This window comes from Prionailurus viverrinus, chromosome A2, assembly GCF_022837055.1.
Source record: "Prionailurus viverrinus isolate Anna chromosome A2, UM_Priviv_1.0, whole genome shotgun sequence".
NCBI lineage: Eukaryota > Metazoa > Chordata > Mammalia > Carnivora > Felidae > Prionailurus > Prionailurus viverrinus.
Window position 1 is genome coordinate 46,007,468 of NC_062562.1, and position 18,613 is coordinate 46,026,080.

General features: G+C 41.3%; 1 protein-coding gene across 5 annotated transcripts in view; it reads left to right on the forward strand.

The window, feature by feature from the left end:
* ITPR1 (inositol 1,4,5-trisphosphate receptor type 1) overlaps positions 1-18,613 on the forward strand; it is a 328,507-nt gene that overhangs the window by 120,649 nt on the left and 189,245 nt on the right. For 4 of the 5 annotated variants that reach the window (XM_047850329.1, XM_047850325.1, XM_047850327.1 and 1 more), the window contains exons 6-11: positions 7,982-8,068; positions 10,307-10,465; positions 12,356-12,454; positions 13,474-13,557; positions 13,666-13,812; positions 18,052-18,147. In XM_047850329.1, the coding sequence (XP_047706285.1) occupies positions 7,982-8,068; positions 10,307-10,465; positions 12,356-12,454; positions 13,474-13,557; positions 13,666-13,812; positions 18,052-18,147 (672 nt within the window). Of the gene's footprint in view, positions 1-1,213; positions 2,409-7,981; positions 8,069-10,306; positions 10,466-12,355; positions 12,455-13,473; positions 13,558-13,665; positions 13,813-18,051; positions 18,148-18,613 lie in introns of those variants that run through there. The other variant, XM_047850328.1, reaches the window with a different exon arrangement.

Consider the following 18,613-nt stretch of genomic DNA (forward strand, 5'->3'; position numbering starts at 1 on the left):
CAGACTCTTACAGATTTTTTTTTTAAGTTTATGTATTTATTTTGAGAGAAGAGAGAGGGAGAGAGAGAATCTCAAGCAGGCTCCACACTGTCAGTGCAGAGCATGATGCGGGGCTCAGACAGAAAAACCGTGAGATCATCATCTGAGCCAAAATCACAAGTCAGATGCTCCAACAACTTTGCTACTTTTGTGCTTTCTGTTTATTCTTAGAACATTCTTTCCCTGACTCTTCCTAAGTTAAGACCTTTGTCTCCTTCATATCTCTGTTTTAAGTGTTACCTCAGTGAGGCCTCTCCTCACTTCCTTATCTAAGTGATGCCCTGCTTGCTTTCCTGTCTTCGGATTTTTCTCAGCACTCTTCCCTGTCTTACTCATTAGAATGACAGCTCCACGAGATGAGGAACAATGGCTGGCTTGATCACCACTGTATCCCCAGTGCTTAGAATAGTGTCTGGTATGTAGTAGGTGCTCAAGAAATACTTGCTGAATAAATGAGCACTGTGCTAGGTGATGGTAATGAAACTGTGATAGTATCTGAACGCTTTGGGAGCTCAATAGCTAATCAAGAACAAAGAGGTGGTGACAAGGCACCATGGCAAGTACTCTTACAGGGTGAACCTAAAAGCCCCCAGGAGGTTGTGGAAACACTTAGAAGGGGCACCCAAATCCATCTTTGTGAATAAGCAGTAGCGATATGGTAGTCAGGGAGGGCCTCCCGGAGGAGGAAATGATGAGTCTCAATGTGAGGCATCTGTGGGAGTCAGAGAGTAGGAGAAGAAGAAAGAGCACAAAGAGATTGTTGTGAATACTTCAGGAATTGCATCATTATTTTCATGGTTTCAGGGCCGACGTTCTCAACCTCAGCAGACTGATTGCTCCCTCTTAAGAGAAAATATTATGTAATTTTATGAACAGGAAGTAACATTCATAAATAATGCAACCTCTGAAGATACCAGTGTTTTTTTAATGTGTATTTTTGAGAGCGCGTGCACGCGCGCGTGTGAGAGAGAGGGGAGGTGGGAGTGGCACGGGAGGGGCAGCGCAAGAGGGAGACAAAGAATCTGAAGCAGGCTCCAGGCTCTGAACTGTCAGCACAGAACCTGATGCGGGGCTGGAACCCATGGACCATGAGATCATGACCTGAGCCAAACTTGGACACATAACCAAGCCACCCAGACACCCCTGAAGATACCAGTTTTTAAAAAAGGAGAAATAACAGGAAAGTAATAAATATTATAATGGTGTGCTCTGGTAAATTAATGCTCAGGCACGATTATTCTAGAGGATTTAAGGAAATAAATGCTCTCACCTATTTGTATAAACTCTATGCATAAGGCAGCCAAAGATGGTGACTCAGGTAGGTGTGTAGTGCTGGCCACCAGAAAGCATGTTTTTCGTAATGTGATTTTCCAAAATGGTCAGCAGCCCTTGGCAGTGTTAGGAAGAGTGCAAAGTGTACTCTTCCTGTTATTAAATAGGACTTGCATTTTGCTTAAATGTATTAATGGTAGTAATTAGACCATATAAAACTGTACTTCGTGTTGATCTGTAAAGGGGAGTTAGGGGCTAGACCCAGTAATTGCAGACCACCTTTTAACCCATGGGAATGTCAACCAGACATAACATTGTACGGGATGAATGAGACTTTACCATGCATTTCAGGGCACCCAGCATTCCTAGCTCCTGTCCACTCAACATCAGTAGTGCCCCCCACTGCCCCTCACCACTGTGATGACCCAGGGTCCTCCTAAAGTCTGTATCTGGGACTGTGGAATCCAGTTGAATGGGTTTGTTTAAATCTTTCACGTCTCTAATGTGAGCTATTTAGTGCTTATGCCTGTGGGGTTATCTTGCAAGAAGCGCATCTTCTGTTGTCCCGCCTTTCTTTTTCTGGAAGGAAAATCATTCTGTTCAATGAGATCTTATTAGGACATCTCAAAACTTCTCCTATGCTTTTTACAGCAGGGGTTGTAAATTAAGATTCCTCTTGATCATGCAGGAAACATAATCAACCGGAATAAAGGGAACTTGGTGGGCCTGGTTGCTAAGTGGAGTGTGCGTGTGTGTGGGTCCACAGGGGGCAGATACACTCCTCTGCTGTTGCTGTGTGGGAAGGTGGGCTCAGAGCTGCTGCCACATCTTCTCCTTTCTCAAGAGAAGCTACAAATTCATGCTTTATGTCTATTATCTCAGTTTTTTAAAAATGTCAGCAACTAATTCAATTTTAGTTTAAAGCATGCATTCAGCACAATAATGTCTCAAGCTGAGTGGGGTTCTTTAGTCAGCTGTTTGCAACCTGTGATATGTATTATGTTTCCTTTCAATGGAAATTCCGTGCAATGCTCCTTCCCATGAATGAACTGTGAAAAAAACCTGCACATTACGTTTGAGAAAACGTAATCCTCAAGGTGAGCAAGAACTCTGAACTCCTTATTTGAAAAAAAAAACACAATTATTTGTTTCATGCTGTTGATTCTTTATATTTTTTAAAAGGAAACCAATACTTTTTCCTGATTTGGGATTCCTGATGTGGCTTGGGTGTTGACTTTGTGCATTTCCTACTTTTATGGCTTATTTGGACCTCCCCACCCCCACCCCCACCTAGTATCTGAAAGTCATGTACATGTCTTAGTTCATTCATTAAAAATGTTGTATTTTGGGGAGCCACTTGCCTTTGGGGGTTAATGGCCAGTCTCCATTGAGTTTTCATTTTTATTTTTGTCAACTACTGTGCAGTACCCCAATCAAAGGTCAGATTATTTTAAATTAATTCCATTTAAGGAATTAGTTGTCTAGACCTCTTGACTTCCCTTTGACTAGGATAAGCCACATAGAAACAGCATTCTGAAGGAGAATGACATCTAGTGGCTGGATACTGTGTGTTCATTCCCTCTACAGCACTAACTGGATTCTAACTTGTCTGCTCATGATTTCTCAAAAGTCTCTTGGCAAAAGGAGCTTCTCCTATCTGCACATCATATAATGTGTTCTACAGGCCTTGACTACTGTTTGCTGACAGCATTTTGACTGACGTTGTTTTGGTTCTGAAAAACAGTCAATTACATTAAGTCATAGTTTGGGCAAGCTAGGAAGAACCCGAAGAGTGACCCATCTCCTGTCCTCAGAAGCCTGAGTCTTGTATCGCTTGTTTTTAGAAGCCTTAATTCCTTATCTTCCTTGTCTCATTACATGGTTCAGGGATTTTTGACCTTAAATAACCTCTCCCCACTGTTCCTGTGACCTTTCTGTAGTAATTGAATAATGGTTTGTCTGTTTGTGAAATAAAGTAACAGGTGGCTATGATAGGGGTGACCTTGATGTTGCTTAGGGAGCATGGTAGTATCCATGATGAACCATGGAGATAGAGGCCGTAGCATTAAGTGTGATTTCTTCCTCAGAACAAAACAGTCCTTAACCTAGTGTGTTAGAGAAAAGAGCAACAGGTATTTAAATAATTAGGTTTTAAACATTGAAAAAGAACACATTTAAGATGGCTTTTTAAAAACTCCAGGCTATTTGTCCCAGAGATACAATGAAGAGGTTTTTGAAGAAATAACATACAGGAGTGTTAAAGACAAATAATTCCAAAATATACATGAGTAAGAAAAGGGGAAAAAATAATGTAATCCCTAAATCTTAATCCTCAACTATAATGTTGGTTTTTATTTGGTGTGTCCCCCCATCCACCCCCCCTTATATTCCTGTATTTCTACATTTGGAACTATCAATGGGAACATACTGTATTCTCCTTCTTTAACTTTGTTTTATTCACTTAATATGTTATGAATGAGTAAGAATCTTTTACCTTCATTGTATTGATTACATGGTTCCTCCATTGTACTCCAGTACTTTAATTCTAGATAGCCAATCCTTGTGTGGTGTGTTGTATTCAGAATTCTGAGTTTTTACAGTGTCAAAACTAGTTGTTATGGACTGATGTCTGTGGAAGGTTATCTTTTAAGGAGAAACTTCTGGAAATGGAATTGGTAAATCAAAGTTGAACCCATTGAAAAACTTTCTGAGCGACATTGCCAGGTTATCCTTTAGATACGTTTATTGGTTTACCATCTTACGGTGTGGGCCATTTCTTAGAATTTACTTAAAGGATTTAACAGACAAAATTTCACTCTGTGCAAGGGTGAAGCAACCTTAATCAGTGGGCCCAAGTATAGTTAGTACCTTACTATCTTTGTAGCAATCTGTGCCTTACCTGTTGAACCTAAAAATCATGAAGGTTATTTTTGTCTAAAACTCTAATTTGGCTTTGTGGAAGGAGTTAGCTAAGGACTGATGGGTGAACTCAAATGAATACATTTGGTATTTTACGTATTTAGCAAAATAATATAAATTGGACACTTTTCTCCTTAAACAAAGAGTGCTTATAGAAAAAGTAAATTTTTTGAGTGGTCCATAAGGTTAATGCATTGGTTCATTTAATACTTACCTAGGCTTGGTTATCATTAAATCTTTTAAACAGAATTAGAGATGTGACTTTGGGTATTTTAAGTGAGGTTCTTAGGTATTTATTTTCCAATATAATTTTCTAATTTTACTTTTTATATATTTTTAGACAAATACCCTTGAATCTGTGAAAGTGGTGGTATTTAATTGATTTTTCATATGGAAAAATGCCTTCTTCATGACTAACTTGATGCTTGTTTTTAGATATGCCAGCAAACACTGAGTTACCACTCTTGTACTCCATCTAGGCATGGGTAGGAACTTAGTATTTTAGATTGGTGCTACTTAAACTGAGGCCACTGGAAATTAAAAGTAAGAGGAATGCCCATGAGAATTTTCTCTCCTAAACAGTAATCTTTACATCATTTTAAATCCAAGAAACACGGCTTTGTGATTTACTAAAGATGAAAACTTACTGTGGGGTTTTGAGTAGACAAAAACTATGTTGGAAAATGTTAAATTTTATTTTACTGAAGGTATTGATTTTTCCCACTTTGACATTTTTTTCTTGAATTTCTTGTCCATATTAGCTGAGACAACTACTTAGCAGAAAGAACAAATGTCTCTCTAAAAAGTATAAACCTTCCTTCCAAGTGGATTCAGTGCAATATTGTGTTTGGGAAACTACCTGCTAAACCTGTGGATACTGTAGAGATCTCTGGAAGGGTGCCGCACAGGCATGAAACTAAGCAGAACAGAAGGTGGGAGGAAATGAAGGGAGGATGTGGATGCAGGGGAAGGGAGAGCTGAGAATGGTGCTGAAGGAGTTTGGATGCCTAGGATTACCATCTCATCCACACGGGTATTATTTCTGGATGTGTCTTGAACCCAGTGGATTTTATCATTGTGTAACTGAGAAGAGCAGGCTGGTAACTAATTCTAGGAGAGAGAGGGAAGGTAGAAAGCCTCTGAATGGACCATTGTTGTACGGGGTTGAGACAGATGTGAGAAACTTAAAGTGATTTACACTGATACAGGCAGATCATTCTCTCCTGCAACACGGGTTTCTTTTTGGTTTACAATTGCTTTCTGCAGCTTATTTTTGTCAAAAGACATACTTAGCTAAAAATACCTACATTCAAGGTAGAGGTGGAGCAGATGCTGAATTTGAAGGAAATGGAGAGATCCTTCACCCAGCCAACTTACTTCACCAGTTGAAATTCTCATTGTTAGAACATTTCTTAACTTTAGAAACTTACGTATAATAATGATGGTTAGAATTTATTGAGTTTATTTTCTCTAATCTTCACATCTGCCCAGAAAGACTTGCTTTTGTCCCCATTTTGTGAATAAGAATATTGAACAAGAAGGCTTGGTGAGATGAAGTAACCTGGCCAACATGATAAAGCTAGTATGTGTGGGACCAAGCCCAAGCCCAGAAGGGTCCTATGAAAATGCACACTGTTCCTTGGGAAAGAGGCCCTTTAACTCATTGGCATCTGGCCTCAAGGAAAGGGAAACTCCAGGAAGAGAACAATGGAAAGTGTTCTGAAATCTACAACTGGTCACCAGGGTTTTATTACCCATCAGATACTGAATTTGTCCCTTCTTAATGTACTTCTGTGTGACCGAGTCTAGGTTTGGGGGAAAAGGCTGCGATCAACAGTTTCTTTGTTGCCTAGGGCAAAACTAGTTTGCCTTCAACATGGTTATAATATGATAACAGTGCTTTCTCCGTTGTACAAATAAATGAAAAAAATATTCATGTTGATGGCCCTGGCAGACTATTCAGGAACCCTCTCTTCAGCTTTACCTGGTTCTCTAGTATGCCATATTTGGACTGGTAATGTCTCCCAGTCCCGTTTGTAACTACAGATTTGTAGTTAATCCAAATGTGGGTTTGAGAATTACCTCTGCTTAGTAGCTTTGTGATTTTTAAAAATATCCAGTATTATTTTATAATTGTTTTAAATTGAAGGGTAATTAGCATGCAATGTTACATTACTTCAGGTGTACAACATCATGATTTGACAAGTCCGTATGTTATGCCCACTGTAAGTGTAGCTACCATCTGTCCCCTTACTATACTATTACAATACCGATGATTATATTCCCTGAGCTGTGCCCTTCATCCCCATGACTTACTCATTCCGTAACTGGAGGCCTCTACTTCCCAGTCCTCTTCGTTCACTTTGTCTACCCCTCACCCTCTCCCTTCTGGCTACTACCACTTTGTTGCCCTTATTGATGGGTCTCTTTGTGCTTTTTTGGTTGAGATTCACCCTCAACACCCTAGGTTCACCCATGTTGCCACAAATAGCGGGATCTCATTCTTTGTAATGGCTGAGGAATACTCCATTGTGTGTATGTGTGCTTCTGTGTGCACTTACACTGCAATATAGATGTGTGATTTTTATTTTATATTTATTTTTTTAAAATTTTGTTTATTTCTTTTGAAAGATACAGAGACAGCGTGAGTGGAGGAGGGGCAGAGAGAGAGGGAGACAGAAAATCCCAAGCAGGTTCTGCGCTGCCAGTACAGAGCCCAACACAAGGCCCCAACTCTGGAAACAATGAAATCATGACCTGAGTTAAAACCAAGTGTCGTAATAAGCTTAACCAACTGAGCCACCCAGGCGTCCCAAATTTCAAGTGTACACAGAAGTAAATAGTATAACAAATCCCTTTTGTACCCATTATCCAGCTGTGTAGTGTTGAATAAACCCTTTAATCTTGGAACCTGTTTTCTCTTCTTTAAAATGGGGATAATGATGGGGCGCCTGTGTGGCTCAGTCAGTTGAGCGTCTGACTTGGGCTCAGATCATGATCTCGTGTTTGGTGTGTTTAAGCCCCACATCAGGGTTGCTGCTGTCATCCCAGAGCCCACTTCAGATCCTCTGTCCCTCTCTCTCTGCCCCTCCCTGCTTGTGCTCTCTCAAAAATAAATAAAACATTAAAAAAAGTTTTTAAATGGGAATAATCCCTCAGGAAGCTACTATGAAAATTAAATTATAATGTCTAACAATAATAACTCCATAAATGCTGCAATGACCAGACGTAATGGTACGTGATTCCTCTGAGGTGTAGGTGCTCTTTTTATCCTCATTTTATGAAAGTAGAAACTGAGGATCATGAATATTAAATAATGCATTCCAGGACACAGATCCAGAAATCACCCAAAACCAGCATTTAAATTTAGTTTTATTTTTCTGCGAAACCTTAAAAGAGGATTTTTACAAATCATAAAAAGGCTATGTAAATTCTCTCCCACCCCTACCCTATTTTTTTCAAAAATATATAAGCTTTTGACGTAGTCTTAACCTAAGCAGATGTCAGTGAATTCCTGAAAGAAAAAAAAATACATTTTAAAAAAGCAAAAAAGGCCAACAAAACAAGGGCATAGGGGGTTGGCCTCTTGAACCCCTTGGTCATTTTGCATAGCCTCAGGGCATATTTATGTACAGTATTTGCTTATATTTGTGGTTCTCGTATAAAACCGGCAACATTGGTTTTGCATCATTGAGGAGAAATATAAGCCATTGTTTCCTGTTTGTGACCAGTCTCCTTTCTCCGTGTGTAGCATGCTGCAGACTTGGAAAAGAAGCAGAATGAGACAGAAAACAGGAAATTGCTTGGGACCGTAATCCAGTATGGCAACGTGATCCAGGTAGGTCATGGCTGCTCTTCTCCTCTGGAGCATTACAGAGAACAAAACTGAAAAAACAAGCACGTGAGATCGGGTTTGGACAAGGTTCCAACTCCATGGAGACAGACTGTTGCAAAAGGTCTAGTGTTTGTTCTTATATGGTGGTCTCTTGGGCTTGCTTTTGAGTTGGCCTTCTGTCAGTGCGGGAACCCACTACTCTGCCCCGTAGTTGGTGATTTAAGTTCTATGCAGATATTTTAAGTGGGTATTTCCCCACCTGGAAACCAGCCTGGCCACTGCACTTCTGTTTCACATGCCTTCCTTGAAGGTTCTTCCTATTGGTGAAAATTGGATTCCCTGTAACTTTTATCTGTTGGTTCAAGAGCTGGTCATAGGGGTAATAAGAGCAATTCTGGGCCTTCAGGTAGAATATTTGGTGAATAGGTCCCAAGTCTTGTCTCACAGGTTTGTAAGGTTTACTTGTTTATCCCTTGTGCCTTTAGAGTTGGTGTGGGGATAAAACACAATCTAGGAAAGAGCTACTGAGGGCTTTGCTAAGAAAATCTTTCTGGGTCTGTCCTTGCAGAAAATAGTGTGTGAAGATACCCAGGGCCAAATGTAGCCTTTTTCTGTTTATCTAGTTGCCAGCCAGTTTTGACAAAGGGTAATAGTTACTAACTTTTGAGGACCTGACCCATTTCGTTATCTTGCTTCCTTATTTCCCTCTCTGAAAGATTTTACTTAACATTTAAACCTTCTGGTTACAAAGGTATTCTTTCCCATTGTTATTTCTATTAGAGAGCAGTGATAAACTGGAGCATGGGAAAACTAGAATTGCCACATGGGTAACAGCAAAGTTTTATGTTTAAATGGGTTATTATTATTTGGTCTTCTGGAATAGTAAAGTGGCTTTCAAATCCCGCCAGTCCCGCTCTGCCTTCCTTTCAAATTCTATCTGGCTGAGAAAGGACACAGGGGGCCAGGTGGGCCCAGAGTTCAGTATCTGCTTTATCGCTGGGCCAGGCCAATGCGTTCACAGTCAGAGCGAAGAATTCCATGATGTGGTAAGATGAGAGAATATGGCTTGAACTAAAGATGACAGATGGGGACAGGAGCTCAGAGTGTAAGCCCTTAAGTGCATTCCAGTTCAGATTTTGTGAGATGTATAGCAAGAAATGGAATGTCTCAGTTTGCTTACCAGCAAAATGGGAATAATAATGGTATTTGTTTCCAAGAATAACTGAGAGGTACCTGTCACAAAGTAAGCTTTGAATACATTTTAGCTGATGTTATTTATTATGCCTTCTTCAAAGCCTGGATCTTGGGATCCATCTCTATATAATGTCAGTTTATAAACCAAGTGAGTTCAGCACCTGGACAGGTGTGTGGAGGAGCAGGGACCACTCACCAGGGTAACAATGAAGATGTCAAGAGGGTATCACCTTCCCCTGTGTATCATGGCCGGGCTCACAGATCAGACAAGTTACTCCTTCACCCCAACAATGCTGGTAGAAGAATGTAGACTATCTAGGTGTATTCTAGACACTGTATGTATTGACATAGGAAAAAGAGATATTGGCAGTTGGCAATGAAGTTCCCTGCCAGTCTTAATATTTTTTCAGGATTTGGCAGTCTTTTATTCACCCTTCCTTTTCTCTTACAGCCTGTTAAGTCGGGAAGCATTAATCAACGCTTCTTGATGTAGACCTACTCTGAGACAAGTTGTTTCCCATTAATTGGGAACCCTTAATTATAACCCTTAATTCTAAAGAATTAAGTGCTTAGCAATTCAAAGTGGAAATTTATAGCAGCCATGTTCTTCCACATGAAATGAATACCCCTTACAGGGTATTCACTTAAACTATTTCTTGTGCTCAGAGGTGCCTTTCCTTAGCTGCATATTAGGGTCCGGGATATTCAGATAGCAGTTCCTCAGCTCCTTTACATGGAATTAGATGTTAACAGATGGCAGAGTGGTTTACCTTGCTGATGGTGCGCTTGACCTGAGCAACATCCATCTTGTCCAGGGCCATGTTGAGGGGAAAAAACAAAATATTTCTTCTTCCCTCAACTTCTTCTCCTTTTGCTCTTTGTTGTTTTCTAATTACTCTCTGCCTCAGGCAGTTTTATGGCTCTGTAACTTCACAGTTAGCTCAGGGGTGGAAGGAATGTTTGATACATATTTATCTGACTGAGAGAGAAATCCTAGAGATTCAGAGATATGCTTGCACTCACCTTATTCTCTCGGTGGGTTTTCAGCTCCTGCATTTGAAAAGTAATAAATACCTAACTGTGAATAAGAGGCTTCCAGCACTCCTGGAGAAGAATGCCATGAGAGTGACTTTGGACGAAGCTGGAAATGAAGGGTCCTGGTTTTATATTCAGCCATTCTACAAACTGCGATCCATCGGAGACAGTGTAAGTGTGAAGTCCCAGCCTGGGGAGTGCCCGTGCCATGCCTCAAACCGTAATTGTATATAAAAGTCAACTAGGAGAATTTGTACTTGGAACCAGAGACTTATCCTGTGTGAAGAGAGGGGAATCACTATGGAAACCAGTGTTTGGGAAAACAGGGAAATTTGGAGAGAAGTGTGACCTAAATACAGTAGCTATGTTTTTCCTACGGAGTTTCTGAGAAAAAAAAAAAAAAATTGTATGAATAGCCCATTACTTCAGTAACTTCACGAAAACAGCTTTCATATATTAATGTCCTGGGCAGTGTTCCTGTCATTTTAGATCCGTAGTGGAATAGAAATGCCTCTCTATTTTGGAAATGAAGTTAGTAAAGAAGGAGGAAAGAAAATAAGGAGATACAGCAGGGAAAGAGAATGGATTTTAGGATTGTCTTCACTTGTTTCTTTGTCGATAAGCCTGTAGGCTCTCCATCCCATTTCAGTGACTGCACTTGGTCCTGAGCTGGCTCCTCTCCTAACAGATCATTAGGATATAAAGCCACTGAAATACTTCTTCATGTGACTTAGAACAGTTCTGCTATTTGTCAGCTACATTAGCACATCATTATGTGGGCATAGAGTTGACAATGAGTGTGTTTAAATGCCATCAGGCTGCATTTCTGACCTTGTTAAAGATTCCAAAATAGTAATTTTTTTTTTTTTTTACCAGAATGAAATGTGCCCTTAAACAGCTTGAAATCTCTTCAAAATGCTCATTTAGCCTTAACCTAAAACTGGATTTTGCTATTTTCAGTACTGCCATTTAAGCTTACAAGCTTTGGACAGCATGTGTGTTAGTTTATATATTGGTGGGTGTATCACGTTATATACGTCATACCAGAAGCATACAGAAGCACTCTATTCCTTCCCAGTTATAGTAAATATTGATCCTCAGCTGAGAATAGAAGAACTAATCCAGTAAAGCTTAGTGTTCACCAAAAGTTTTGGCTTTTTTTTGAGGTACTTATATATAGTTGGAATTAGGGAAAATTTAATTGTATATACTCCCCAAACGTATCAAACTGATAATAAATGAGTTTTACCTCTTGGAAACCATCATTTCTGTTCTCCTACCTTCTACCCTCGTAATAAAAGACAAATGTACTTTGTCCTGAATTTCAGCAAGTCCTTAGCTTTCTTATCCTTCAAACATACCTGTTTAGCTGTGCCTTCGTTGAGAGGATAAGATGAACTTGAGCAGTTGGTTATCCTTTCTAGGACAGTGTTTTACAGACAACAAGTGTTGATCCATTCGTGGGCCACGAGATCAGTTTAGTGGCTTGTGACTCTCATTTTAGTAAGTGGAATAGAATAGTATCAAGCTGTCCTAAACATAATGAGGTAAGTATTGTTTTAGGGAGGGAACTTCTGTTTCAGGTAAATATAAACGTGTATATCTATATATGTACACATACACCCACATATGTGCACATAAATAGGTATGAGTGGAATATAATGGAGAAGTATTTCTTAATGTGACTTTGCCCCCAAAAAAGTATGAAAGTCATTGCTTTAGATCTATAAAATTACAGCTTTATTGTTTCAGAGATAGACTTCCTTCAGACAGTATTCTGCTTCTACTCCAAATATTTAGTTAGGGCTTATTTATATGTATCTGTTAACATAGGGAAAAGGGGATATTGACAGCCGGAAGTGGCGTCTTATGCTGGTTGTAGCACTTCTCCAGGGATTGGACAGGTGCTATCGGACTTCTGTGCCTGGCCCGCACTACGAAGGCTTCAGCTCTGCTGGCTTAGGATGTGCCACATTTAAGGGGAAGACTAAGAATGCTCACCTGCCCTCCACCACTTCTGACCTGTTTGGTGAAAAGCTCTATTGGTCTCTTCCTTGCCAGGTGGTCATAGGTGACAAGGTTGTACTGAACCCCGTCAATGCTGGCCAGCCCCTACATGCCAGCAGCCATCAGCTGGTGGATAACCCAGGCTGCAATGAGGTAAGGGAAACTCCATTATGGCTTGTGGGTAGACATATGCTGTAAGAGCAGTCCTTCCTGGGGCCAAAACATGTGCGTGCTGAAAGTGACCTCATGACTGAGTTGGGGCAGCATACCTCTTCTTCAGGTAAGCAATCAAAGCCCAGAATCAGTGTTGTCACGTGGTGTTGTGCAAGCCTAGGCAGTGGGTGGTGGGTGAGGGCTGGTAGCTACCCTGGGGCTCAGTGTACTAAGCCTCATATCACTGGGGGATTGTTGTCTAATTTGTTCGGCCAGAAAAGTGCCCTGGTGCAAAATTTTTCTGGCCAGAGGGGCACCTTTTTCCAATTGGTCTCCCTTAAGAGCCTGCCTTTGGCTGACTAAGGTGGGTTTGCTACAGGCCATCAGCAACCTTGCAAGAGTGTTAGGTTGCTTTTGGCAGGACCTCTCCTTGGTCTCAAATTGATAATTATAAGACAAAAGGACAGTGACTTGATTGTGACAGAAGTACTTATCTAATGGTTGAAAACATCAGCTCTGGAGTCCAGTAGATGTGGATTGAAATCCCCTATCTGCCATTCCCTAGCTCCATGTCTGTAGGTTAGTTAGTGTGCATCTCCCTTATCTCCCTGTGCGTTAGTTTTCCCATCTCTGAAATGGGCATGATGGTAGCCCCACGCCTGGCACATAATTAGTGTTCCGGCAGTGGCTGCTGCTTTTGGTGATGATCATTCACATTTCAGAATGTATTCCCTGGACGCTTCTTACCTTTATAGCTTTTATTAGTACTTGGTTTTATTGAGCTTTTACTTTTTGGCTACAGAACAAGAGACTTGGAGAAGAAGGTCAGGGAGCAAGGTTCCTGGAGTCATTTTGGGCATACATGGTGGTTGGCACAAATGCACCATCAATTACCAAACCCATCTGACAGGCCAGTTGAATTTGCAGTTCCTGTGATCTTAATGTTAGGGCTTTTGGGCTGGAAGACACAGTTGTGAGGGACATTAAAAACAAAATAATAACTGTCATCTGTTTTCCAGGTAAATTCTGTCAACTGCAATACTAGCTGGAAAATTGTCCTTTTCATGAAATGGAGCGATAACAAAGACGACATACTGAAGGGGGTGAGTTGGATACTTTCTGGGCCGCCAGCACTCGGCTCTATATGGGGCAGCAGCTAAGTTCTCTTTTAGAATTGGTTTCCCTTAATTCCTCCATGCGTTGACTTGCAGGGTGACGTGGTAAGGCTGTTCCATGCGGAGCAGGAGAAGTTCCTCACCTGTGATGAGCACAGGAAGAAGCAGCATGTGTTCTTGAGAACTACCGGCCGGCAGTCAGCTACATCTGCCACGAGTTCGAAGGCCCTGTGGGAAGTGGAGGTAAGGGGTGGGGCCAGAGAGGGAGAGCGAGGACTCGTGGGCCTGTAGGGTACATAAGCCCACCTCTTTCCAAAAATGGGTCAGGATGACAGATAAACAAGTGTTTCATACCATATCTGAAGGAAGCTGGATGTGCTGCTGGAGGAAAATGATGTCTACTTTGGAAGCAAGCTGGCAACTGGAACTGGACCTTTGTTTCTCTTAGGCATCGTATCATCTTTTCCTTCTGTGTCGAATTTCCCTTGCTCATTTGTCTGTCACAACAATATGTTATTGAGTGCCTACTCAGCATGATACGGAGGTGTCTCCTGTCATTGATAGGGTAGAAAGATACCCAGATCACTGGATGGCGAAGTGGGTAGAGGCACGTTCCCCGTGCTCTGGAGATCGAGATGAGGGAGGGAAGAGTTCAGGTTGGGTGAAGAAGGTAACATTTGAGCTGGTACTTAGAGAGTGATGTGTATTTCCAAAGGCAGAGATACACAGAGTGAAGGTCACTTCGTATCAGACAGTGGTGCGGAATTGGGAATGTGAGATGGTCTGGAGATCAGGCTTAACATCCCATTTTGGTGGGGTGGAAAGGATAGGCAGGGAAATGAAACAAACTGGTTTTAGAGACCAGAGGTTGCAGGGCTCATACCCAGGCTGTGAGGAGCTGGGATTTAAGTCATAAGCAAGGGAGGAGCTTGGAGAGTAGTTTTGAGAAGGGGAGTAATGTAGTGAGTGTGCCGCTTGAGGAGATAGATGATTCTGTTCACGGCGTGTCATTTATTGAGAGGAGGTGGAGAGAGATGAGGTCGAACCCAAGAGTCAGTGGCATGAGTGCTTGGTGACAGAGGTGACTAGGGCCTGATCGGCAGGGACATGGCCCCTCCCCCAAAGTCCTCCTCTCTGCTTAACTGCAGCTGTTGGGGTACATGCTTTTGTCTTGGCTTGCCTCCTCTCTTTTTCCTTCCTTCAACTGTTGTATGTTTTTATTGAGATACAGCAGACACAAAGTGCCCAGGTCAAAAAGACACAACTTGATGAAGTTTTACATACACATACAGTCGTGTAACCAACACCCAGGTCAGGAACTAGAAGACTAGTAGCACCTAGAAGTCTCCCTTGAACCTCCTTTTCAGAACTGTCTTGTCTTTTTTCCTAGAAAAGTAACCAGTAATTTGATTTCCATCTCTATGGTTGGGTGTTGTCTGTTCTTGAACTTCGTATAAATGGAGTCAGACAGGGGCGCTTGGGTGGCGCAGTGGGTTAAGCGTCCGACTTCAGCCAGGTCACAATCTCGCGGTCCGTGAGTTCAAGTCCCGCGTCGGGCTCTGGGCTGATGGCTCAGAGCCTGGAGCCTGTTTCTGATTCTGTGTCTCCCTCTCTCTCTGCCCCTCGCCCATTCATGCTCTGTCTCTCTCTGTCCCATAAATAAATAATAAAACGTTGAAAAAAAATTTTTTTAAATAAATGGAGTCAGTATATAACCTTTTTTGGTCTTGTTTTTGCACTCCGCATAATTATTTTGAGATTCATGTTGTTGCATGTATCAATAGTTCATTCCTTTCTGTTGGTGAGTCGTATTTCACCGTAAGGTATTCCACAATGTATTCATCTGTTCATGAACATTTGAGTTGATCCAACTTTTGGCTTTACAACTAAAGCTTCTGTGGGCGTTTTAAATGTGTACACGTCTCTTTATGGTCATGAGCTTTCGTTTCTCTTTGCTAAATATTTAGTAAAGGAGTAGCTGGATTATATGGTGGATATATGTTTAGAAGAAACTACCAAACTGCTTTCCAGAGTGCTCGTACCGTTTTATATTCCTACCAGCGGAGTGTGAAAGTCCCAGTTCTTCCACATCATCACCAACACTTGGCACGTCAGTCTTTTTCATGGTAGCCATTTTAATAGGTGTGTGGTGAAATTTTGTGGTGCTTTCTTTTCACATGTTTATTAGAGAGTTGGGGAGGAGCAGACAGAGGAGAAAGAGAGAATCCCAAGCAGGCTCATGCTCAGTGCGGAACCTGATGTGGCGCTCAGTCTCACAAACGGTGAGATCATGACCTGAGCCCGTCTTAATGCTTTTAATCTGCATTTCCCTGATGGCAGATGATATTGAGCATTTTTTCATGTGTTTATTTTTCATCAATGCATCTTTTTCACTGAAGTTTTTGTTCTCATATTTTGCCCATTTAAAGAATTGTCTTAACCTCCCCTTTACTGTGGATGTTGTAATACTCAGGTTTATCTTGCCTGTTTTATAGAAAAATTTGCGCTATTTTTATTATGAAAGGAATCTATGTGAAGTTTTCATTTCCTTCCTCTTCCATGTTTTCCGCTTTGCCTCCTCTTTATACACCTAGCACTTGTTGGCAGTTCTTTAGGGTTAGGGTTTACTTAGAGACACTATCAATCTTGCTAGGTTATAAACTCCATGTGAGCCAGACCTTGGTCATTGATCATTGATGCCACCATTGTACTCCACACAGAGTTTTATGAAAAGAGTCTGAATGACTTTTCATGTGTGATTTGGATACTAGTACCAAAAAAAAAAAAAAAAAAAAAAACACTGAGAGGGAGAGAGACAGTGCACTCTATGTGGAGTGTTTGCATTCTGTTGCCTTCTTTTAAGGAGTTTTGGGGCGCCTGAGTGGCTCAGTCAGTTGGACATCTGACTTTGGCTCAGGTCGTGATCTTATGGTCTGTGAGGTTGAGCCCCCCACATCAGGCTCTGTGCTGCTGACAGCTGGGAGCCTGAAGCCTCCCTTCAGATTCTGTGTCTCCCTTTCTCTCTGCGAGAGACTCTGTCTCTCTCTCAAAAATAAACAAACATTAAAAAAAAAAATCTTTCCTTTAAAAAAAAAAGTTTTGAGTTTTGTTTTGTCAGACAGTACAGTTACTTGTGAATGAGTTGGATGCTTTGGAGGCTTATTTTAAAGCTTTGTTAAGTCAAGTATGTTACAGTCCTTTTTTAAGGCCTGGATTGGCCCTGATACTAAGGTGTCACCCTTTTGACATTTTTACTGAATGCCCCAGGTGTTCCATGGAGTCTCTCAGAACACATCCCAGCTCTGAGAATGAGCTCTGAGAACGAGCTCACAGCTTCCTTGTTATTTTTCATTTGGCCTTCTGGTTTCACCTTACACATCTGCAACTTTGTAATCAACCAAAGACTGGTGGGGGCCCCTGCGTAGATGTCTGGAGCTTCTGTGGGAAGCTTTGTGTTCTGCCCCCACACATTCCAGACACTTCAGTCTCCCTAAATTCTGATTTGCCTCCTCGACTCAGACCAGTGTCTTCTGCTTGGATTCGCCCTCTCAGTGGGATCATCCAGAGAGGACCTTAAAGCAGAAAGCTGGACAAATCATGGAGATCACTTTGTTTCCCTTTACTCAGGGATCACAGTTATATACTACCTGTTGTCCATCATCTGAACACAGTTGTTTCCTATGTTTTATCCAGTTTTCTAGGTATTCTAGGTGTCTGTGGCAAGTTTATATATTTTATGCAGTGACTAATTGTTCATGACATCAGCTGCCATTGCCAGTTACTCTATCATGACCAGACGCTGAAGTTACATGGATTTTTAGGGTAAATTGACCCCTGGCTCTCTGAGCTTCAAGTTTCAGAGCATAGGTCTATCTATGTATTGCAGCACATGAATACCAGCATAAGCATGCTTTTACAGTTTCTCTGAAATTTCTTTTTATTTGTCATGTCTTTTATGGATGAATTGTAGAATCTTCTACTTCATTATCATTAAACCTAATAACCTGAAAACCCTTCAACTTTAAAAAAAAATTTTTTTTTAATGTTTATTTTTGAGAGAGACAGAGACAGAATGCGAGTGGGTTAGGGGCAGAGAGAGAAGGAGACACAGAATCGAAAGCAGGCTCCAGGCTCTCAGCTGTCAACACAGGGCCCGATGCGGGGCTCAAACTCACGAGCTATGAGATCATGATCTGAGCTGAAGTCGAACGCTCAACCGACTGAGCCACCCAGGCACCCCTTCCCTTCAACTTTTTACTATAAGCATTTTGTATTAACTTGGAGACTATCTTCTTAGGAGAAGCATAACATTTCCATATGTTTGAGCTCTGACATTACATATGATCATTGCAGTGGCTTTCTTAGAAGATTTTCGGCTAATAGATATGACTCCTGAACTGTGATCTATGTGTGAAGTGTCCGTGTTATCTTAGCATGGGTTGACATTTCTTCTACTCCTGTTAATCATTCCTCCCCTTGCAGGTAGTCCAACATGACCCATGTCGGGGTGGAGCTGGATACTGGAATAGCCTCTTCCGTTTCAAGCATCTTGCTACAGGGCATTACTTAGCAGCAGAGGTAAGTAGCGGCCTCCGTGTCTCTCTCTTTCAAGGCCGATACATTGCTTTTTCTTCATTTACCTGTGGCCATTGGGTAGTTAGACACTTGGGGTAATGCTCAGTCACCTTGTTTTTCCTTCTGCTTTTCTGTTTCCTCCTGCCTCATTTTCCTGCTTATAGACAAGAAAAGGTAAAGATGATAAACACATTTTAGTACTTCACAGGGATGTTGATCAAGATATGGGGGAGAAAGTAAGTTAGAAAATACTGCTATCGTGAGAATGTAATGTACAGCATGATGATGGTAGTTACTAATACTGTACTTTATATTTGAAAGTTAAGAGAGTAGATTTGTTTTTAAAGAAAAGAATGCTAATCTGGATTTTAGGATTATAGAAATTTTTGCTCTTGTATTCTGCTCTCCCCACATCTTATCTACCAACCCTGCTCCTAACATGAATGTCCAGGACTCAGCTGTAGGGAAA